The 24,708-nt window shown below is 40.5% G+C and overlaps 2 protein-coding genes across 4 annotated transcripts; one reads left to right on the top strand and one right to left on the bottom strand.

Moving 5' to 3' along the window:
• Positions 1–177: 177 nt before the first annotated feature.
• LOC115583708 (S-adenosylhomocysteine hydrolase-like protein 1) lies at positions 178–16,848 on the bottom strand. 2 transcript variants are annotated; one of them, XM_030420841.1, is made up of 17 exons: positions 16,323–16,848; positions 12,510–12,621; positions 12,106–12,234; positions 11,799–11,899; positions 11,357–11,459; positions 10,834–10,928; positions 6,550–6,656; positions 6,323–6,439; positions 5,413–5,476; positions 4,997–5,085; positions 4,667–4,737; positions 4,476–4,570; positions 4,230–4,328; positions 3,809–3,877; positions 3,562–3,640; positions 3,218–3,338; positions 178–3,011 (listed from the first exon to the last, which is right to left on the bottom strand). In XM_030420841.1, the coding sequence occupies exons 1-17, from the start codon at positions 16,500–16,502 to the stop codon at positions 3,005–3,007; spliced, it is 1,638 nt and encodes a 545-aa protein (XP_030276701.1). In that variant the 5' UTR covers positions 16,503–16,848; the 3' UTR covers positions 178–3,004. The 2 variants fall into 2 exon arrangements, with proteins under 2 accessions (XP_030276701.1, XP_030276700.1); XM_030420840.1 differs by having other exon boundaries at positions 12,106–12,249; positions 16,323–16,847.
• A 2,654-nt stretch (positions 16,849–19,502) lies between these two features.
• srsf3b (serine and arginine rich splicing factor 3b) lies at positions 19,503–24,691 on the top strand. 2 transcript variants are annotated; one of them, XM_030420843.1, is made up of 6 exons: positions 19,503–19,642; positions 20,363–20,573; positions 20,663–20,803; positions 22,772–22,810; positions 23,814–23,900; positions 24,138–24,691. In XM_030420843.1, the coding sequence occupies exons 2-6, from the start codon at positions 20,371–20,373 to the stop codon at positions 24,163–24,165; spliced, it is 498 nt and encodes a 165-aa protein (XP_030276703.1). In that variant the 5' UTR covers positions 19,503–19,642; positions 20,363–20,370; the 3' UTR covers positions 24,166–24,691. The 2 variants fall into 2 exon arrangements, with proteins under 2 accessions (XP_030276703.1, XP_030276702.1); XM_030420842.1 differs by having other exon boundaries at positions 19,543–19,887.
• Positions 24,692–24,708: the final 17 nt, after the last annotated feature.

Genomic DNA, 24,708 nt, shown 5'->3' with positions numbered 1-24,708 from the left:
ATTCTCAATTTCTAATGCTCCAAGTGCAGTGCATATTTATTGCATTCATGGTGATCAAATTATATCCAAAACCCTCAAACAAAATTACAAAGTGCCGTTGCCACAAATGTAAACATGTAGAATATATATGCAATGAATTTGGCCTAACCTTGTCTGTAAAATGATGTATCTGAGCCATTTTTTAAGTCAAACAGCAGTTTATTAAAGGGAACTGTGCACAGCAAGTTAACAAGGTGTACACTGCTGAAATCGTGTTCTTCAAACTATACTACAGTTAAGAGTGCTGAAAATATAGGCCTACTTTATAACTACTATAACATCTACAGATCTTCATCTCCACATCTCAACTTAAAACCAGCAACAGTGTACAACTGTACAACAAAATCACAGTGGTATGCTTATTCAATTCAGTTTGACAAGAGGCAAGCCATTTGCTCCAGTGATAAGACATTCATCTGTCTCTGTAGAGTTAATACTAGGTTACAATTATTGTGATTGGTTGTAAAACAAAAGGAATTGATTATAAAAGGGCATTTTTCTAGTGCTATTGTGAAAATACCACTGTGTGTGATTGTTACAAGAAATAAAACTAGGATGGGACATACAGATTTAAATCAAAATGAAAAGTACATACTGCAAGTACAACAAAATGTACTTCTTGGGTCTAAAAATGTCAGTCATCTTACAGTAATGCATATTTCTTTAAATGATGTGTAATCATTAAAATACTTTTGACAGAGGAAAACTGCGGATGTGTTGCTGCATAGCTCTCACTCCATACTGCAGAAAAACAACCATGTTGGGCATTGACATACTTGGAGAAACACACAGATGAACATGTGAATATGAATTACTAAGTGAGTCACAAGGCACTGTCAACTGCCCAGTAACCATGGTTACAGCGCTCATCTTGCTGACAATGATGTCCTCACTGAAAGTCCTTAAAGCTGCTAGTGCAAAGAAAAAAGCACTTCATAGCGGCATGAGGGCTACTATACAGCTAAACAGCAGTGACAAGAATCAATTACTTAAACATGGAAAAAAAAATATATACAGGTATTAGCTGTAACTCTGCCCTTTAAGTTTAAATTTTGAACAGGATGATTTAAAATATGAGTACACAACTAATCTAACACCCTACAAGGTGGCAAACACTTGGCAGGGACAGTTATACTGTCAAATGTCTGGAGTAAAATCAGCCCACAGATTACCAGCATGAAATACAGCATGTTGTGATGTGCTGAAGAGCTTTAAATTCAGCAAGGGACGAAGACAACCTGCGCACTAGTTTGAATTTAAAAAAGACTCGACTAAGTCATCCACTGTGGCCACTAATATTACAAGTAAATAAAGAAAAGCAAAAGTCATAATACGTTTGTGCACTTAGCAAGCCTAATGAAACAGTGCGTTAGCCTTTTGAAGAGTGGAAACCAGACAAAAGACTGTCATTAGAATAGCTATAATGATGGTCAAATGCCACAAATGAACGCAGAAGTTAAAGCCAACACAACTGTCAAGATAAATGTGCTGACAGAGAAAGCTTATTCATGTTTAGGCCCAGAGTATTTGGATATATATATGTTTACTTAGCAGTTGTTAACTTGTTAAATGTAAAAACAGACATTGTCAGCACAACACACAAGATCAGAGTCTTGTGACAAATCTAACAACTTCTGCAAATACCACACTGAGACCAGCTGATCAGAGGCTGTTGCATAAATATACTGTGTGTAACACTGTTCTGTGACTTGAGTTAGCTTTACACAGACTAAACATAGCTGCAGATGACTTGCAATGATTTTGATCATAGTATCAAAATCTCTAAAGCTATTTTACAGTTCTACTGTAAATACATGAGTATGATGCTGAGTTTATAGATACTAACGTCAAAGAGTGTTGATCCGGTAAAAAATATATTTACACATAATTTGAGATATTTTAACAACCTGAGGTGCTATTCTTTACAAACACCAAAACCCCATAAATGAACACATCTCTCCAGGAAAATGAAGGCAAAGCTCCCTTCTTATGTTTGCTATAGTCTAAAAAGTTCCTTTTTTACCAAGATCTGCTGAAGGTTCGCAGTAATGTTGATGGTACTACAGAGAATTTTACTTCTTTATCTCATGGATGGAATGTATGAAGTTAAGTGAGTGCTGCATATCAAAGCAGAAAACAAACTTTAAAGCTGCATCAAGCAATTTTTGTCCCGAGGGGGAAGACAAACTCACAGAAACACAGCCCTGACTGATTATCAGATTATTAAGTTGTTATGGCTCATTGGGAAGCAAACAAGTGCCGACTTAGACATTCAGAAGACACATAGCAACACCTTAATGGGAGTCAAATTCTTGGCCTGCAGATAAATGTACTGCCTTTTAGCTCTAATTTGGTCCACCCACTCCTGAGAAACACATCTGGAGCTTGACTGTATCACCAGCCAGGAGTATATATATCAGCTCTCTGTCACTTTGTGTAAGGTGAGACTTAGGTAGAGCTAACAATGTTTACAAAGCTCAGAGAGCTTCAGAGTTCCATAGGACTGGAATTTCAAGTGACCCTTTAACATTATATGGAGGAATTTTACGTTTGTACATCAAAAGTATCGCTTTGTTCAGGTTTAACTGACTTAACAACTAACCATTAACATTTCACAACTACTAAAACCTTCCCCGCCACACTCATTTGGCACAACAAATTGATACATTATTTAATATCCATAGGAACTCCAAAATAACCAAGAGAGGAATAGATAAAACTGATATATTGTATCTGTGCTGTGGTTACAGTGACTTATTATAGCCAGCTGGGTGCCCTGTGCAGTTCTGTAGGAAGCAGCAAGAGAGGAGAAAACTTGCTGCAGCCAGAATACAACTAAATATAAGCTGTGCATCCTGTGAAGAGTATAAAATACAATATACAGAAATGTTTATCTTGTCCGAGGGGTGGATGATGCCGGGTACCGTCCACGTTTAGACAATCAGAGGTGTGGTTCCCCCACAGACTAATACCTGTGAATACAAACAACAAATTTAGATAGGGAATGCTTACTAGGAAAATACAAATTGTTAGTGAGGAAAAATTAGCAATTTGACTCATTAATCAATTTTGATATTTCATAGTCAAAACAATTATCTAATCAAAATAAATCACATGTCAATTACTCATGAATTATTAGGTTATAGTTTCACTACTATACTGTAGTCAAACTTTGTACCTGTAGTAGTTGGGTTTAAAGGGACCGTTCTTATTCAGGCCCAGATATTTTGCCTGCTCGTCAGTCAGCTCTGTCAGGTGGGCCTCAAAAGTGGCCAGATGCAGACTGGCAACATATTCATCTGAAATACACCAGTATGATTTAATAAGACAGAGATCCAGACAAATGCACAAGACTCAACACAGGAAATCAACTTATATCCATTATATATAATGGGTAGATTTTCACTAACACTGTCAACACTAACACTAACACTACCGCACACAATCACCAGAGGGCATGAGTAATGTCACAGTGAACACGTAACTATGACAGGTCAAGGTTAAGTATCTAAATATCCTCACCCATCTTCTTGGGAAGCAAGTAAACATCCTGCTTGTATCGTCCCTCGGGAGCGTTGTACAACTCTATAAGGGCCAGGGCCTGAACACAAACATGGGTCAATAATACTGGTGAAACAGGAAGCACACAAGATGGATTTAATTAAGTCAAATAAATGTAAATAAGCACATGGTGAAACCAATAACTTCTGTTTGTCTTTAGCTGCTGTAAAGTTTATTGCTGGCTGTTTGGAAAGAATCAACATCTTACCTGAGTGGTGGCTGTGATGGACAAGACGAAAGTAGGGACGGTGGAGCAGCTGAGGTTAAGGAGACGTCCCTATAGCAGAAAACAACATGTTAGCGAGGCGTTCAGAAAACAAGTAATAGTGTTGCTGTTCCCACATAATAAAACCTTTCATTTAAATGTACGACTGTGTTCTTTTCAATGACAAAAATTGAGACTGGTTATTGTCAGAAAATTCATCAGTTTGCAGTGGGTAGTTATTGGTGGCTTTTTACACACCATCTAAATAATGTATGTATGTTGCATACAATAATAGTTCTATTTATTATGACGTGTTATTTGCTCTACTTGTTCATTTGCTTTAAACTGATAGCAAGCAAATGAATATCACTGGTTTTCCACAAACAAGACAAACAGATTAATAAGGAAGTTTACATCGTATTACCTCAGCCAGAAGGATGACCCTCTTGCCATCAGGCCAAATGACGTGATCCACCTGAGAGCGCACTCTCTCCCAGGTCAGCTCGGGGGTCCGAAGACTTGCCTGCGAGAGACGACAATAATCAGTCCACCTCATGTTCTTAACCATGGTTCAGCACAATGCACTCATACACACTGGTTAAAAATATAGGCATCTTCAATACACATGAACTCAGTCTGTACGTTATACAGTCCTCTGTCCACTTCTTACCACATCAATCTCAGTGTTGGAGTGGCCCATGTTACAGACAATAGAGCCGTTTTTCATCCGGTCCAGCTGGTCTCTGGTCACCACATTCTTGTTGCCTGCAGAAACGCACAATCATTCACTTTCAATCACAGATTAAAAAATGTAATCTCACATTAGTGCATCCCAATCAGCTTGATTTCAAAGGGAGTTACCAGTGCATGTGATGATGACATCAACCTGGCGAATGACCTCATTCAACTTAACCACCCTGAATCCGTCCATGCTGTTTGTTACACACAAGAGAAACAGAAAAGAGGTTCAGCATTCAGCCTCAGTGAAGACAAACTGGAGAATATCAATTATTTATTGACAAGCAGCTAAATTCAGCTGAAGGGCCAGACTCCCTGTTGGGTTTATGTAGTGAGTTTGAGTTTAGTCATCTCACAGTACGCTTGCTAAATCATTTACAAAACTTGCTATGCTGTTATCAATACTGCTGTCTATTCATATACTGAGAGATCGTCCTAGTTTGTTTTCCTCACCAGGCCTGCAGGCCACAAATGGGATCAATCTCTGTAACATAGACGATGGCTCCCAGAGCTTTCAGAGCAGCACAACATCCTTTACCAACCTGAAAAGATAAGATGATTATTGTGCGACATTAATAAAGAAATTAATTTCATCAGTAACCAAACACAAGCCGGTCAAGGCTCAAGGTATTGACCATGACAACCCCACTATAATCCCTATGCCATGCAAACCTTGATCCTTTAACATCATCTAGACTCAACAGCCAGATATATGATACTGTTATATTCAATGTGATGAAAGCTATGTGTGTTATGAGTCCTTGGCCTGTGTTGTCTGGCTTTTAACATTACATTATGTCATCATGTAGATGTCCCTAGCTTAATGATCAAAATTAGTGTGAAATGTTAACATTAAAAAAGTAACTCACCTCACCGTACCCACATACGACCACCTGTTTGCCTCCAAACATGACATCTGTGGTTCTCTTCAAGCTAGAGACGTTTGAGACAAAAAATTAGCACCTTCTGCGGCAGTGACAGATTGCCGTCTGTGTGACTCCAAAATCTTGTACTGTTTGTACTAAAAGCTTTCCCACTACAAAAACACATTGACTGAGCTGTCCTTAAGGCCCAGTTCAACTCACGTGTTTTCTGTGACAGTATAACTTCTTATAGGTCAGGATAGACATGTCTGTAAAATAATAATAATATTCTGTCCTTTCAAAAACAGATCATCAGTTTCCTTAAATGTCCCAGAACAATTACTCATTGGTGTCATTACACCTAATGGAACACCTGTTATAAGACATCAGTGTACTTTGCAGATATTTAATCAGAAGGAAAAGCAGTAAATTAAGGTGAGTGGTGAGTTCAGAAAGTACTGACTCAACAGCTACATGTTGTTAAAGAGTACAAGACTACTTGTACACTGCCATGGTGATAATTAACAGGAGGGTAATAAATACAACCGTCTTTTTCTCAGGCTGTTTTGTTCAATGTTAAGCAGATTTTTCAGTGTCAGAGTATTACAAGGGCAACAGCTTTTTAAAAAGCTGTTTAGGTGATATGCGAATCTGATCTCTATGGAGCGACAGTCTTGTGACGGCAGCAATGTTTCCTGACCTTTCTGTCACTCCAGCGTTACAATAGACAACGGTCTGCTGTTAGGCATGTGTGACAGATTGTTATCACGGCACAAGCAAAGGGCAATTGTAAGATGTTACATTTCTCTCAAAGCTTAGCTGTCCAATAAACAAACTGAGGTGATTCACTATCCGTTTGACTTTGTTATTGTAAAGCCTTCCAACAACAAAATACCTCAGACCTAAGCTCACTCACCCGTCCAGGATTGACTCTCTGCAGCAGTACAGGTTGTCAAACTTCTGCTTTGTCACAGAGTCATTCACATTCATAGCAGGCACACACAGCTTTCCAGCTTTAGACAGCTGATACAACCTAGAAAGAGGAGAACAGGAAGGGAGAAACATTTCACTTCATGTTGCTCTGGTTGTGTAACTGAATGTTTTATAGCTAGTGTATATATCTATTATTAGGCAGTTAATTACCTGTGTACCCCAGTGACACTCTCCTCTACAATGCCCCTGATCTTCTTGAATACATTGGGGTATTTCTTGTACATCCAGTGTGTCAAGTCTCCTCCATCATCAAGGATCTAACGGGTAAAAAATATGATTTCATTTTATGATCATGTATGTTGGTTAAAGCAGCTAGAGGAACTTTCATTTTTTGGTGATTCTAGTGATCCCTGTGGACAACAGAACTTGGTCTGGCTAGCACATGCATTTATTTTGGAAGCAAGTGATAGAAAGAGGCAGCAGATTTGTATTATTATTTTTCTTTTATATTGACAGCTGGCATTAAAAATGACAATGGTGGGGGGTCACGTGATGGCGGTGAGCTGAGCAGACGCTTGTGCCAGAGCTCCGTGTCACTCGGTGTCAATTCTTTCATTATCCTGACAACAACCGGCTTTTGTTAATGAATATAACAGGCTATGTCCTTGGAAGACTTTTGGCCACAGTCTTTTGACAATATGGGAAGACCGAGAGGAAACAAAGACAAAAAAGACGTCCCGACCGAGCCCGACGGCGACACACAAGATGGCGACCAGGCCGAATTTGCAGCCGTAGATGGGCTTGACCCTGGCCTTGCTAAAGCTCTGAGCGTAATGACCAGTAACATTATTAAAGTTATTGATGATAAACTTAGCCCTCTGGTCGAGACCATCTACAAGAATACCACGGAGATCCAGGCCGCTTGCAAGCGGCTGGATGAAGCAGAGGCTAGGCTATTAGCAGTTGAAAACTCCGCCGAGACACAAGAGCCGAGGATTGTGGAGCTGGAAAAGCAGGTCAGCGCCCTCACGGAGAGTCTGGACATGGCCGAGAACTACAGCCGGCGCCTAAACATTCGAGTTGTCGGCCTGCCGGAGGATACGGAGACTGGGCAGCCGGTGGAATTTTTCGAGTCATGGCTACCTCGCGTCCTAAAGATGACCACGAAAGCAGGCCGCATAAAGTTGGAGAGAGCCCACCGCACCCTCGCACCGAAGCCGGACCCGAACAGGAGCCCCAGGTCGGTGCTGCTACGATTTCACGCGTTCAGAGACAAGCAGAGGGCTATGGAAGCGGCGCGCCGGGTGAGCCAGGACGGGGGCTTAACCTACAATGGAGCCAGGGTCTCTTTCTACAGCGATTTCTCCTCGACGGTGATAAAGAAACGCAAGGCATACGATGCGGTGAAACAGCGGCTGCGAGAGCGAGGGTTGCCGTATGCTATGCTGTTCCCGGCTACTCTACAGGTGACACACGGGAGCTCCAAAAAGAGGTTTTCCACACCGGAGGAGGTACGCGCCTTCATTGAATCCTTGCCAGGATGATGACATTGCGGAGCACGGAGTATCGTTTGTCTGCTCTGGGACACTCTTTCTGTAACAGCCGTAGCCTCTCTACTTATGCTGGTAGGTTGTGATCATCCTAAACAACATGAACATTCTCCAACCGAGTGGCGCGGCTGCTTGTAACGTTAATATTACGTTTTCACCCTTTTTCAATAACTCCCACAAGAAGAGGGAGGACTCTTTTAGTTTTCTTGGCACGCTATCCATCAGATGTCAGTTCGCTCTTGATGAGTCTGTGAGGTGCTTGTATGGTGAACGGTCCCTGTTTATTTGGGGAAAGACCCTCAGCTTGTTTTTCTTTGTTGTACATTTGTTATGTTTGTTCAGTGTGGTTCATATGTTCAGCTCGGGACATGACATGTCAATAAGTTTTATGTGTTTTATGTGGGTTATTAATGTGGCGTTTTCCATCCCTGCTAAATGTAACTGTCCTATGTATTTGATAATAGTATCTTTCGGCTATGTCTAATTTATATAATATCAAGATTTTTTCTTGGAACATCCGTGGCCTCCAAAAACCTGCCAAGAGGATGGCAGTATTATCATTTTTGAAAAAGGAAGATGTATCTATCGCCTTCCTCCAGGAGACTCACCTGGAGGACGAGGATAATGCTAAATTGCAAAGGAGTTGGGTTGGGCAGGTCTTTGCCACTTCATATTCTTCTTTCAGTAGGGGTGTAGCCATTTTGATCAATAAAAATCTGGCATTTAGGTCTCTTGACTGTGTTAAAGACAGCCAGGGCCGGTATATAATTGTTAGAGGTATACTTGCAGGAAAAGAGGTAACATTCATGAATCTTTACTGCCCCCCAGCCTATTCCCCTGATTTTCTCACCAAAACCTTCGCAGTTTTTATGGAATATGCTTCAGGGGACTCTTTTGTGGGAGGAGATTTTAATTGTCACCTCAATCCCTCTCTAGACAAACTCCCATCTGCTATCTCTCACCCCTCTAAGCAAGCGAAGGTGCTCGCTAATATATGTCATGATATTGAATATTCTGATGTATGGAGGCAGCTTCACCCTACTGATTCTGAGTTTACTTTTTTCTCAGCGCCACACAAAAGCTATACCAGAATTGATTATATCTTCATCCCCTCATCGAGGGTGTCCCTTGCTTTATCATGTTCCATGGGCAACATTGTGTTATCAGACCATGCCCCTCTTTATTTGGTATAGTCTCTCGCTGAGGACAGGGCATTGTCACGGCGCTGGAGATTTCAGCCTTTTCTCCTTAAAGACGACAAGTTTATTTCTTACTTTACTTCAGAATTTAATATTTTCTATTCTATTAACTCACCATCCACGGACAGTCCCTCTGTCCTCTGGGAGACATGTAAAATATATTCCCGTGGACTGATTATGTCTTTTGTCTCCTCCAAAAGACGTAGGAAGAATGAGCAGCGTAAACTTCTTGAGTCCCGACTAGCTGATTTGGAGAAAAATCATACATCTAGCCCGAGTCCTGATTTACTCAAGGAACTGTTATCTGCACGTGCTGCATTGAATACTTTTCTGATTCAGGACTCTGAGCAGTCGCTTAAATTTGCCAGGCAGAAACTATATGAGTTTGGGGACAAACCTGGAAAATATCTTGCCAGTCTTGTTAAAAAGAGGGCAGATTCTCAAAATATAGTTTCTATTACTGACCCTAATGGTGTTAGATCGTTTGATACTAGAACCATTAATAAACACTTTGCATCATTTTATTCCAACCTTTATAGTTCTGAACAGCCTGACAATGCCCTAATCCTTATGCGTCAGTTTTTTGCAGATTTGAGACTCCCCAAAGCTACAGATGATCAAAAATCACAACTAAATGCCCCAATTACTAGAGAGGAAGCGCTACTTGCGTTGAAATCTATGCAGTCTGGTAAGGCCCCAGGGCCAGATGGATTTGGATGCGAGTTTTATAAGGAGTTCAGTGATATTCTTTTAGACCCTTTGTTGTCTATGCTCAATCATTCGTTTGAAAACGGGATCCTACCTCAGTCCCTCAGGGAGGCCAATATTTCTCTCATCCTTAAAAAAGGAAAATGCCCAGAAAGCTGCGCCTCATACAGGCCAATAGCCCTACTTAACTCTGACCAGAAACTGCTCTCCAAAATTCTGGCCTCACGTTTAGAGAAGGTGCTGCCCCATATTGTCGAGGACCAAACCAGTTTTATCAAGGGCCGGAACTCCTGTGATAATCTGAGGAGGCTCCTTAACATCATCCAACTAACCCAGAGCCGTCAGGACCCTGCTCTCGTGTTGTCTCTCGACGCTGAGAAGGCATTCGACCGGGTCGAGTGGTCGTATTTGTTCTATGCTCTGGAAGAATTTGGCCTCGGCGAAAATTTTGTAAATTGGATTAGGGTTCTGTACAATACTCCAACGGCAGCGGTTCTGACTAACGGGCTGAGATCCGACAATTTTCTCCTTCACCGCGGGAATAGACAGGGCGACCCCCTCAGCCCCTTGTTATTCGATATTGCTATTGAGCCGCTGGCCCAAGCAGTGAGGCTAAACAATTTAATTTCTGGTATCTTCGTTGGTGAAAGGGAACACAAAATCACCTTATACGCGGATGACATTTTGATACATCTGTCGCAACCCCAAACTTCTGTTCCCTGCCTGATTAAGGTCATTTCATCGTTCAGTGTCTTTTCAGGATATAAAATTAATTTTGCAAAAATGACAATGGTCTCATTTACTTATGTACGTCATATAGTGGCATTATGGTTTTACAACCAGTTTAGAGTTCCTTGTAGTACATTAAAGAGGCACACAGGCAAATGTATTCAGTGGGAGAAAAAAGTTGACATACAAATGTGTTTGTTTGTCTGTATCATTCACATATCACAGTACTGTTTATTGCTAGACAAACTGTCCCTTCAATAAAAACACAGTTCCCTCAAAAATCTAGAAAAAGCAATGTTTCCACATACCATGTTAGGCTGCCAACCCTCAGTGTTGATACAGTGGTCAATACACCACCAGAAATCATCCTCAGACTCCCCTTTCCAGGCAAACACAGACACACCTGAAACAAAAAAAATTGGACACACCCTGAAGACTCTTACAACAACAACCCCATGTTTGTCTACCCAGGACCTGATCTCCACTGTCTCCTAAATCTGTTGTGACGCCCCTAGCTTGTCACATAATGAAAGGTCTGCTGCTAAAGTTTAGTACATACTTAAAGCATCACATAGCAACCACAGATAAAAGGCTCAAGTAGAGCTGTTCCCTCAGTGAATGGCAAATCTTATATGTCCCCATTATCTCTGCAGGGCTGATTTTTTAAGAGTTTATTAAACATTTCCAAACAGTATCCTCGGTTCTAGAAGACATGAGGTGCCAACATGGCAAAGCACAACTCTTACAAATCATTTATCATTTATATTCCTCAGTGCTAGATAGGAGCAGAAACAGTGTTTATTGTAAAACTAAATGTTCTATTCTGCTTACCATTCTCTGACAGAGCTGCAGCGACTTCATTCTGTGTCGAGTATATGTTACATGCAGTCCAGCGGCACTGAGCCCCAAGAGCCACCAGAGTCTCGATCAGCACCTGGGCACACACACAGGTAAGGAAGGAGTGGACGAGAAAATAGTCATGATAGAACTATTCACTGCACATAAACAGACTGACAATCTGTTTGATCAGCTGGTTGTTGATGGCTGATGAGCTGTCCTTGAAACACAGCCAATGGTGTATTTTATGGGAATACAGAAAAGTCCCCTTCACACTTCAATCATTAAAGACTCTAATATGAGGGTTGGAGTTTTCTGGACAGTGTGTGGTTCAGAAACTGTCACTAAAATTGACCTAATCCTGAGTGACTGGCACTATCAAAGTGTAGCATTTGCTTGGTTCGTTGGAGCTCGATGTCAGAGAAAGATGTCTTACTGCAGTCTGGGCAGTGATGTGAGTGCAGCCCACAATTTTGGCACCTGCCAATGGTTTCTCACTCTGCGCCCTCTTCCTGAGTGAGATGAGTGCTGACATGTCTGAAAACAAGAGAACATAAAAACAGGAGAGTGAGAAAGACAGCGACACAGATGATCCTCGCATAACTGAATTTTGCTCCTCTGAGCTGCAAACAAGTAAAATTTAAAAAAAAAATCAAAATTAACACTTATTAGACTATTAGAAATCTGAATAATGCTGGATCTAGATGTGTATTAGACAGTAGTGAAGAGACTTTGTGTCTCACCTTGTTCTGCGATCTCAATCTCACGTCTGCCAAATTCAGCCTGTTTGATGTTCTTGACACAGAAGTCGCTGCTGCCTTTGGTGTTGACCTGAGTTTTGTCCCGTGGTGAGGTCTCATCGTCAGAGCTATCTGTGTAGGAGGCAGCTGTTCAGGAAACAAAGTCAAAGAACTCACCAAATTTAAGCCACTGAGGAGTAAACAGATGACGCAAGACTGGAAAGCATTTGAACAAGCGTCCCAACGGTGTTCAATGTGCTTAAAGGCTTGCTCTCTCGAGTTTTAATAATAACTGAGAGAGCACAAAAATGACAACAAATATACTGATTTATTTTGATGTCTATATACGATTAAAATCAACCTGCATAACATATATAGTGATGAATATGGTTGTCTTTCCCCCCTACCGGAGCTGTAGCTGTCTGTGGATGACTGAGAGATGGAACGGGACAGGGAGCGACGGCCTGCCTTCGTGGGAAACCTGCTGAACTCCTGCTTGTCCTCCACGAACTGGATTTGCTGTTATAAAAAGAAAAGGCCATGTTACTACTGCACAGTCAAGGCTTTCATTGCAATTGTAAAAGCTAATATTACAGCTCAGCAGTGGCTGGGCAAGGAGTTGGGTTTTATATTATACACTGCATTCTTGTTCGAGGTCTTGTTTATATTGCCTTGTCCATGACCAGATTTGGATGGAGCTAAATGAAGATCTTTGCTAAAAACACTTTGGCAACATGATAATCCTACTCAAACTTTAAAGCTTGTTTTCTCGTATTGACAAAAATAGATTTCTGGCAGCAGACTAAAACACATTGCGCCATCAAAACAGATGTCCCAGAATTAAGCTGCCAAAGCCAAAATTTTTGGGGGGGATTCAGTTTACCACTCCCTTGTTGCTATTCTAAAACTTCAAGACAGATTAAATCACAAACAAAAGCAAACAACACTCCAGCTCAAATTGGATCATTAGCAGCATTAACAGACCACAGAACTTCGTATGTATGTATGTATCATCTAGTTTTATTTCATTTGCAATGGAAAATGGTCATAACCCGTGAAATGCTTTATAATATTGTAATGTTAAACAATGTTGTGGTATGACAGTAATTTGGAGTTTAATCTCCTGCTCATTCCAAATTTTTCTAAATTCAAATGAGTAGTTTTTGCATACTCAGTTGGAGTCAGTGTGTTTGGGTGTATGTGTGCAAGAGGAAGGAGCTGGTTTTTGTTGTCTGTACCTAGCTTTGTGCCTGGTCAGCTAACTTTTTTTCTTTTTAACACCAGCAGTAATTAGACGTTTTTGTTGACGAGGATTTTTGCATGCATCACAGCAACATGAGATGGTGGGAAAAAAATCCTCCAGGTGCTGAGACATTATCTTATTAGGTATGCAGAAGTTGTCAGGCAGATCTCTACACCTCAGCATTTCCAGGAATGTTTTCTTTACAAGAAACAGGTGAGATATTTTCCTGTTTTAACTCTGAGATATAAAGAACCTGAGCATTGGGGAATAAATCAATGAACACCATTCCTGTCTTGAACATTTCTCAGCCTCATTGTCTTCCTCCTAAATGAGAGTCAGATTCTTCATTCTGGTCCGTCTCTAGTTTCGAGGTTTATGCCTTGGAGTGAAAAACTTCCACATACCAGTGAAAATAGCACGGCAACAAGGAACAATGTGAAGTGGTTTTCTTGAGATTAAGGTGACAAGACACCACATTCTTTCCCCCCTTGGACAGGACAGAATGAGGTGGGCTGCAGGGTCCCAATGCCTGGCTGATACTGACTTTAATTAATTTTATAATGAAAGAGCCCTTTTTAAAGATTGTATTTATTCGCTGCAATACAATGAAGGGCTCCAGGCTAATTTTTCACATTTTCTTTACACTTGTTGCACTGGTGCACCTAACTCCATATTTAGATTCCATATTTAACCATCCTTCTCAAACTTCATTTCCATGCAACTTTACTTAACCACTGTTGTGATGAGCGTTTACAAGCCACCTTAATCGCAGCTGTATATGTTATGAGTGTTGTCATGACTCTTGTCAGCAACAACGTGTGTGCTCTGGTTAATAAAGGAGGAGGTTAAATTAACATTGGGTTTCTTTTTAATCATTACTGTACATGACAACCATCAATGCCTAAATATTAACAACAGGACATAAACATTAAACCAAACATCTGTAACATAACACGTTGACATAAGCTAATCATTTCTGTGTCAAAACAAATGTCCTCCACTGGGCTTTGACCCCAAATCACTGAGGGCATAAACCACACGGACACAGCAAACCGTCCTCTTGTCTGCCTCCAAAATGGGCTGGGGCTGACTTTGACCTGATGTGATATGGACTGTTTCTGGCAGTGTCATACAAACATGAACATAAATGAATTCATACCAACTAATTAATGAATATTGCCATCTTACTTGGATCACATTAAATAACACGTGGAGTATTATTATCAAGTTTCCCGACAGCACACATCTATCCAGTGAGTACGACTGATTTCAATTCAAATCTTCACTCAATTCTTTTCCAACAACCTATTCTGTTTAACATTGCAGGCAGATGATTGCTTTTATCTTCGGTCCCGCCCAAGGAGAGAATAAGGATGTGAAACAACTGGTCTATAATGAGGCTTTGTATATAAATCACATGCTGAGAGTGGTGAGACTTTGCATTTTGCAGTTCCCTGAACACAGCTGACTTTATTTATACACTCAGTTTCCATTTGATTAGGTACAGAGAGCAATTAATGCAGGCTGATATAACAGTCCTGCAATAAATTATACGTTCCTGAAACTTAAGATGCTCCGTTTTAGTTAAAACTATTATAGAGGTGTTGATTTGGCTGTATGATCATTTTGGAGGATGTAGTTTGTGGTGTTGTTGTGTGTGTGCATTTTGTCTTTGACTGGTAGACATTTATCAGCACCAACTTAAATGAGGTGTGCAAATACTTTCCACTCTAGCACCTAGATTTTATGGTGCACCTCTTCCTTGTTCCTTGAAGGCGTCAGTTAACACCCCCCTTTGTAAAAGTTATTTGTCGTTTCCTTAAGTTGGATGTGGTAAGGAAGTCAAGCAGCAGAAAGTAAATTCTTTGTGAAGGAAATGAAAATGGTGTTTTTGTTTAAGGAGGTCAATTGTGACGTTTAAAACAAATACCCCATTCATTCTACACATGAAGACAATGGTAATATGATGCATGTGACGTTTTTCTCTGCTGATCTTCCATTACTTTATAATACTTTTGAGCATAAAAAACCTGCATAAAGTGTCTCTTCTTTCTATTTCTCTTTCTATTTTAAGAAAGAAAAGCAAACTGTAAATATCCCATAATTCAAATGTGTTATACTTATTCAACCAATATTTTACTTTCAGGGGCGATTCCGATTATTAGTAATCAAGGAGTCTGATTACCCATAATGGGAACTGATATACTTTTGCAGTGAAAATAAAAATATTATTGTCAAAGTTGAGAATAACCAGTGATGGAATGTAACTAACTACAATTTACTCAAGCGCTGTACTTAATAGGGGTAGACTGATACTAATATTTCCATTTTCTGCTACGTTATACCTCCCTCAGAGCCTAAGTTGTGCATCTCTAAATGAATGTCCTTTATCTGCAATTGGACGGCAAAAACACAGATGCCGATAATCTGTAAAATGTTGAATATCACCCCGATTATCATCCAGACTGATAATCTGTCTACATCTAATATATAACATAGATACATATACATGATTAAATTGCCTGTTCCTGCAGTGCTGTGTAGGGCTTTATTTTGCATCACAGAGCGAGACAATCCAGATGAATTCATATCCTCTGTCATGTGGATTATTATAGAGATATCGTTTTGAAATATGTTTTTAACTGTAAATTCCTTCAGATGTGTTCAAATTGCTGAAAAATGTATTCATCTTGCATATTGAGGGGTTAAGATGAAAAATGTATTCATCTTGCATATTGAGGGGTTAAGATATAGGCTGATGGCTTTAGTTAGCAAAGCACTGGAGGATATATATACACTCACATATACACTCACAGTAGTATAGTGCGTGTCCAGTAGTATAACATGTTGTATACACCCAGATTTACAGGTACACCGTGCAGCCAGGTGAGCAGCAAACACGGATGAATAAAGTACAATAGCTACTGGCAGAAGTAAAAGCAGTGTGCAGTTATTCAGAGTTGTTCTGGAGTCTCACCTTCTTCACTGGTTTGTGAGTGGGCACAGCGCTGAAGGCGGACGACAGCTCTCCCATGTTCATTTCGCTGTTCTTGCTCACGGTCATGGCTGAGTATTTTTCCGCTACGTTCTCGCTCTCTTTCACCTCTTTGCTCGCCTGCTTCACCTCCAGCTTCGCCTCTCCGGACGGCTCTGACATGTTGTCGGTTGGCTGTCTAACGTTACCTGCTCGGAAATGCAGCAGCCGTTGCGCCCTCTGTGGTGGTGGGGACGTCACACGCTAACGTTTGTGATATCCTCTCCTCGCGCTGCTAGCAGGCTGCTCCGCAACGACGAGTGGAAGAGTGGCTTTTCAAATCAAGGACATGTACACCGCGAAAGTAAATATAACCACTGGGCGACTATCTATGTGTGTTTCACAATGATTTAGCGCTGACGGATATCGTTAAGTTGGTCTGTTATGGTGCGTTCCGTGCAGCCGTGTTGGTCCCTGCTGGCTCAGCTGTCACCTGGCTGAGTAACTTAGTGGGCGGCAACTAACAGACTGAGGGGGCGGCGGTTTACACAGCTGCGTTCAGGGACAGTAGGTATGTAACATTTACTGTAGCGTAGCGCCATGTCCTCCATCTCCCTGTTCTGAAAGCAGCTAAACTAACGCAGCTGTTTTAAGATTACTTCATCCACTTCGATATCTAAGCAAGTCTATGACGTATACATTCTGCAGCAATTTGCATAACATGCTGTTATGCCGGTTAATATTTCCTGCTAGTATGCTCTTTTGTTCTCACAGGAAATAAGAGAGACAAACATCACTTAATCGTACATCTAAATATCTTTTTTTCAGTTTCTAGGGGGCATTTTTTATTATATTACGTTTGAGAGGGATAAGTCCCAATGAATTGATTATAGTAATTTTGTAGTTTTACAAACGCGAACACCCGTGCGTGGGGGACCAGAACAGGGGTACTGAGTCGAAACAGGCAGTTCCCAGTGTCATAAACGCAACATTAAGCTGAATCCTGAGCACGCATGCTCCCCTTAGCTGGCTTTTGATTGCGAAAGTGAGCACTACAGTTACTCGTGAGTTTCTTGTCACGACACAATGTGGCTGAGGAAGTAGATTTTCCCTTTCTGCATTTGCCAAGAATATCTCGAATAATACGTATGGCACATCCCTGGCACTGCCATGTCCAACTACACTTGCCCTGTATCAGTTCTGTTTCAGTTCCAGTTGCAATCAGTTATATGGCACATTGTTCTAACATTATTCCTGTATAAATTATTCACTATCATTATTCCAGTGGCATTCACACATGTTGGCTGCCCAGTGGGATTACAATCTTCTCCTCACTGAGCCTCAAAAGCATCTTTGCAGACTTCAGAAGGAAGGGAGAGTGTGTTGCGCAACCATCTGCATAAAACCTGACTGCAAGAGTGTAATGCATTATGGGGAAGGTTTCAAAACACCACGAACAGGACTCGAGAGAAAAAAGCATGGCTGAATTGAAGTGACCAACCTGAGAGAAAGCATGTGAGTTGTTTGAGAAAGAAAATGTGCTCAAAAGTGAAAGAGAGTGAGAGTTATTTAGACATCCCCAGATAATCCAGGTTGTGATGGGATGAGTAGAGGTCACACAGATCATTCTTCATCCTGAGTTACTACCAGCACAACTCTGGGATGCACTCAGCCTTGCATAGTGTGACCTCTCATTATTCATGGAAATGAGGTGCGAAGAGAAATGTAGAGCACCATTAGATGAATGTGGGTTTTCATACACTTGGTTATCTTAGAGATGATTGCAGTCGAGCAAAGATTAACAGACCAGTTTCCGCAAGTTGCATTATGAACTCCAGTGTACGTCATAGTGTGACCTATATTGTGAACTGAAAGAGGAGTATGAAAGGTATCAGCTTTGTGAGAATAGGCGGTACGCCCAGGCTATTTGCAATCTCAGAGTTTCTAATAACAGAATTCCTAAAAGAATAAAGAATAAAGGTCTGGAATAAAATATTATTTAACCATAAGGGCCTGGGGGAAGAATATCATGTTTTGTTTGAGAGTAAAAAGACAACTATCTTTGATAATAGAAATAAATATTTGCCAAAATACTTTGGCAGAAATCAGTCTATGTTTAAACGTATACTGTTAATGCAGACCAATAAACCAAAGATTGTATGTAAACTACGGGTATTTTGGAGAAATGTTTTGCCCTGTCTTTAATTAACTTGGCTTGAGCTTCGAATTTATTCTGGTGGTATATTGTATTATGGCTTTGTATCATGCTTGTATTTCAAAGAACAATGGAGTGGCTCTAACTAAAGTATAGTCTTGAATTTGCCTAAGACCAAAAGAGGTAATTGGCTTGATAATGAGTATCATCATCCTATACTACATGTTTCAGCCTTAATTCCAGGGTAAAGGTGCTCATAAGTCTTTGTTCCAGTGAGGATTGTTGTTGTGATCCTTTTTATTTAAATGTCATATTACCCACAAGGTCCTTTACAGAATTGTAAGTTTTACGACATATCTCATTCCAAAGAGAATGTGTTTGAAAGCTTGACATACCTTTTACCAACCCCTTGTCTTTTTTAATTTGTGGGTCAGAATTTTCAATGGTATCCAAATTTCATTATAAAAGCTGTATTAGTACTATTTGATGTGAAATTGCAGCCAAAGCAGTAAATAAAGGACCCATTTGATATTTATTTTTTTGCGTGTTTTATATCGTTATGTGTAAATTCGTCGTCGAGTCGTTATTATTCTCATTATTATGATTTAAGTGCATTTTTTTTATTCATTTGTCTGCTTGCTTTTCTCTGATTTAATGCAATTGCTGCTTGTTTTAACCTGTTATAATGTAATATGTATTGGATTGTACATTGCATTGACTGTACACTGTACATCATTTTATTCAATAAAGGTTTACCGGAGGCGAAAAAAAAAGACTCCTGAGAATCCTTAGCTAATAAAATGTCGAAACAGCGACGGAACCATATTAACTCCCATGTTGTGGCCAAAGATGGTATCGCACCTTTACCCGCCCATGTTAAAAGAGTGCGTTAATTTATCCATAAACGCCGGAATCATTCCGAAATTCATCTAAGTGTTTCAAATAATACGCGGCCTTTGTAATGCCAATCAAAAGACACTTAAATTGATTAGATAGGTGTGGTGAGAAGAACTATCACTAGCTACGTAACCCCGCCCTCCGCGGAGCAGGAAGCTGGTCAGCCTACTGGCGAACGTATTTTCCGTCACGCCATTTTCCTTCGACGATCGAGGAGAACAAACCACCTGGAGGATCGCTGTTAGTCTAAGCTGTGAATTCAACAATCACGGTAGAGTTTAAACGCAATTCTTAATTGTGTCGTGCTGAGCTTTTTTTTTTTTTGGAGCATCGTGTTGAGGTCGATCAGTCGGTATCGCAACGCAGGCAGAATCCATTGTTTGATTTCTGTGTCTGCTAGCTGAAAGCGGCTCCTCATCACAAGGCCTCGGAAAGGCGACAGCCATTTTAGCTATCGTTAACTAGCCATTAGCTACCTTTAGCTTCCGGGCGTCGAACAATATCTGATGTCGAACGGTGAGAAAACACATTTTGAAGGCGGGATGTGGGTAACAACGTATGGTTAACTGTGTATTTAATCATATAGTTACTATTCGCAATGTATTTAGGGCACTGTATTAACTTAGCTAACACGAATTGGCCTATTTCGTTAAGCTAAAGTTAGCATCATGTTAGGCTTCGAGTCAAAGACAAAAAGTAGGCCAATCCTCATTACGTTTGTCTTTATAATCAATGAGTGATTATAGATGTGTTTTTTGCATGCAGCACAAAGTTAATAACGTTAACGCTAACAGAAAATATGCATTTTTATTGTTATTCCGGATGATGTGTTGTAGAAAGGCAATTGGCGCAATGCACAACGGAAATGAAAGCATTAACTTTAAATACTACCACAGGCCTTTTAATTTGTCCCAATTTACTGATTTAGGTTATTCCCACAATATTCTGCTGTACACAAAAACAATTCCCTTTCCTTTTCATTGTTTTTCAGATTCAGCCATGCATCGTGACTGTCCTCTGGACTGCAAAGTCTATGTCGGTAATCTTGGCAACAATGGAAACAAGACAGAGTTGGAGAGGTCTTTTGGTTACTATGGTCCTCTCCGCAGTGTCTGGGTTGCCAGGAACCCTCCAGGTTTTGCCTTTGTAGAATTCGAAGATCCCAGAGATGCAACTGATGCAGTGCGTGAGCTTGATGGAAGGTAGGCAGCACAGTACACCAATGAGATTTGACAAACATGACTAAACTTGCCACAGCTACAATGTGTAACAATGTATGCTGATTTTACAGGACGTTGTGTGGCTGCCGGGTGCGAGTGGAGCTGTCCAATGGTGAGAAACGCAGTCGAACTCGTGGCGCTCCCCCCTCATGGGGCAGGCGCCCCAGAGACCGTGATGACTACAGGCGTCGTAGCCCACCAGCCAGGCGAAGGTGACCCATGTTTTTGTTTGACAGTGACCAGCAGAGACAAAATTTGACATGTCTTGCACATAAATCCATCAATGTGACTTAAAGATTCCAACTTCCCACAGTGTATTTCCTGATAATTGTTTATGTTACTCCAGACTAGGCATTTCTAATGTTTTATCTTTTCAACTGATTATACATTTGTGATTGTTGCAATGTCTAAGGCTTGCAATTTCATCTTCATTGATATTATTGACCATTTTATGTTGGGAACCAAGCAGATAAACATTCATAAATATCTAAGAAAATTGATGATTTGGAAATGGACATTATGCTAGGTCAAGTAGTGAAGCCTTTCTATTGCAAAATGCATCTTAAATTCTTGCCTGAAAGACTTCTTCTTCGGGCACTAATTCTTCTTTTGAAGTGTAGATTTCCGTGAACTTTTACACAGTATCTACATTTCTAACTGCTGTTAAGTGGCAAAATAGGTCTTTTGAAATATTTGGTAAGTCCTGTGTCACAAAAAGTATAACCTGTTTAAAATATTGGAGGGATGAAAGTGCCAAATGTGATGCATTTTTCTTTTGTTTGAGGATGCATTTTATTTTTCATCTATATTAATAAGAATGAAACCCGTTGCAGAGCCACCACCATGCCTCTTCTCACCACCCTCTGAGTCAATCAACTAGTCCTCTTTCAGCATCATGTGACTGCTGACCATCGTGCCCCAATCAGCTTGGCTGGTGCTGTCACATGACCCAGGCATGGCCAGTCGTCAGGTTGCACCAACCCATTGGTTCCTCAGCATGCCGTTCTCAACCTCCTCCTCCTTCAACCTTAACCCAAACGGCAGCAGCCCACGTCACATTCCCGACCAATCGGCGTTTTACGTTCCCAAATGTCTACAACCTACCAACAGCAGCCTTCGGCTAACCAATTAAAGCAGGAAAAAAGCTACAGCCAGCCCCCATCTGCCTGCCACCTAATCACCTTGCAGCATCTGGCCAGTCCTATTCAGCCAATTCTACCTACCCGGCCGACTGTCTGCCTCCCTTTCGTCATATCTAGCTTGTTGAAAACCAAAAAGACTAGTAAGTTTTCCTGCTTCATTCAGTACACTGCTGATACAGTTTTGAAAGTGAAGAGACAGCTGGTTTGAAAGGGTTGTTCTTAAAAAGAAAAAGAAAAATATTTGAATCAATCTGGAATTTCACATTTCCAGAGATTTCCATTATAGACATTCATCTGGTATGTCTTGGGGCTCTGAGCAGAATTATGAAGTCACACAAATCAAAACTCTTCTCAACCCCCCAATAAAAATCAAAAGGGTTTTTTGGTTTTGTTTTTTCCTTTTTTTTTGTGCTGTATGGTTGGTTTTAGAATATCTTGGCCTGGTCACCCCACAAAACTTATTCCCAGTGACCAGTATATAGTTTTTTGTTTCTAGCTTCCAATACCATATGTTCTCCCTTTTTGTGTGGTGGACCACTTTTATACAGATGGTGGCCTATGTGTGTCATATGATTTTCCCACTATGGCCAGTCCACAGTGCTGCATTAAGTCCTCTGATGGGGGCAAATGCCGTTTGATGCTTTCCTTTTTGTTTTTTGTTTTATTTAACTATTTGGGGCTCAGGCAGCATGAAAATACTGCTATTAATCCTAAAGAACTATCTTGCACTAAATCATACTCCAGTTTTTAATTTGTTAAAGATGCCCATGGCACTGTGGAATAGGTGAGAGAATTGCCAAGCACCTATTATCTTTATGCACTTGGTCCATTGCCAGTAAGTTATATTTTGTGATTTGCATAATTCTTGTTCCAGGAAAAACACCCCAATTCTTTTATTCCATTTTATAGTTACTGTGATAGACAAAGGGCTGAGTTGAAGGAGGCCCATGTAAGAAAAGGATCAGAATAGTTTGCATCTCTACGGCAGATCGGCGCATCTGTGTTTGTTCTTAACACTTTTGTATTTTCCCTGCACAGATCCCCACGCAGGAGGAGCTTCAGTCGCAGCCGAAGCAGGTATGTCAGCTTTCTGAATGTCATGTATGCCGTGACCCAAACAATTGAGTCTTTCTGAAAACAAGAATGTTTTTGTGTTTCCGTTCATGCGCTGCATTTAAAATATCAAACTATTCCCAAAGATATATTGTATGTCAGCTTGTCTAATTAAATATGAATGGATCTTGCAAATAATGTTATTGTTTCATCAAGAATTGTTATGTAGTTTTTACTTTCACCCCCCTCGTCCAACCTAATTAGCTTAAGCTGTCATTATTTGCAAGTAATTAAAGTTCCAAATAACTGAAAATCATTCAGTAGATCTCTAGCCACCTGTTGTCGGCAAAGAAGCCAGAGGTGCCAGTTTTAAGTGGTTTCCACTAGATTGAAATATTAAGGTAGTCTAGTTGATGCTCACAACCAAACATTGCATTAGCAGAATGAATGAGGTATGAAGTGTTGACTTGGTGCTGGAATTGGCTGTCAAATACTGATGTCTACACATGCATAACAACTATGCTCAGGATATTGATTCAAAACCATTATATTGATGGGCTCAAAATGTATTTGCTGTGCATGAAAAGTGTAATTAGGAGAATCGCCAGCACTTGCCATGCATCAGCTGATTTCTTTGGAGAAGAGTCGGCCCTCTTGAAGTACAAAAAACGCTGTCCTCATGGCCGCAGGGTGTTGTCACTATTAGGGAATTCATTTTAATGGATACAGCTGGTATTATATGTTGCCAGTTATCCTCTGCATTTATACCCTTAAAAAACAATTGTTTGTGCCAGCTATAAATGAGAAGCTTGGAAACATTTCTTAATGATTCTGCTTTGATGTTTTAGAATAAAAAGTAAAAGGTCCAATTAGAGAGCGATTACCATGGAAGCTTAACAAATCTGTATTCTTCCCTGCTGGGTCTCAGATCTCAAATTCAACCATAAGCCCAACCCTAGGAATCATTATCTTAACCCAACAGCCTTTTACCATTTGTTTACATAATGGGATTGTTTGGCTTTTGCAGGTCTTTCTCCAGAGACAGGAGGAGGGAGAGGTCCCTCTCCAGGGACAGGAACCATAAACCTTCGAGGTCCTTCTCACGATCAAGGAGGTACTGAGATTTTCCGAGCAATTTCAAAATAATTTCAATCTCGTGTCCTAACAGATATTTGACAGTCTAATCTGAAACTGCACCACTGAGAATAATTCTTCGACATGGCTAAGCAACATAGATTCAGGCATCCTTGGTCTAGTGCTTGTTTGTGTGGTGCTGAGAATGTTGCAGTGGCAGGTTGGCCAATAATTCCTGCTGGCTTTAACTTTCGGTTGTTTGTTTCCTTCCCCACAGCCGCTCCCGTTCCACTGACAGAAAGTAGACAGAGGTCTGTCAGGTGTAAAGGGAGCTGAAGATGAACGGTTGTAGGACCGTTTCATAGGATGGACTTCAACATGGCCAACATGGTCATTTTTGTGTTGGAATTTTTAAACAATCATACATTTTAGTGTCCCTCCCCCTTGTTATGGTAATTTTCAAATACATTGAGTGGGTGTGTACAGGTGTAATGCCTTGCCTCAGTCACTTCCATCTTGTCAGTCCTGAGACAGTTGTGCCACCTAGCATTCCAATTCACCAGTTAATCTCTTGAGAGCTTTGGTTTTTGTCAATGAATGTACTGTGTAGTTTGACTTAGTGTGAGTTGTTCCTTATTTTCATTGTGTAAACGCCAGCATTTGTTTTGTTTTTTAAGGAAGGGTTGGGATGATTTGTAAGAAAGTTTCTCTTTTTGATTGTCTGTAAAGCCAACCTATTTTCAACGTGCTTCTTTCTTACTTCATACTGAAGGGTTCCATCTGTTAATGGTTGGATGTTTGTAATAAACGCACCCCTCACCTCTTTCAAAATGCAAAGCTATGGCATT

The sequence above is a fragment of the Sparus aurata genome, chromosome 6 (genome assembly GCF_900880675.1).
Source record: "Sparus aurata chromosome 6, fSpaAur1.1, whole genome shotgun sequence".
NCBI classification, from domain to species: Eukaryota; Metazoa; Chordata; class Actinopteri; order Spariformes; family Sparidae; genus Sparus; species Sparus aurata.
This window is presented reverse-complemented; position numbering and strand designations above follow the sequence as displayed.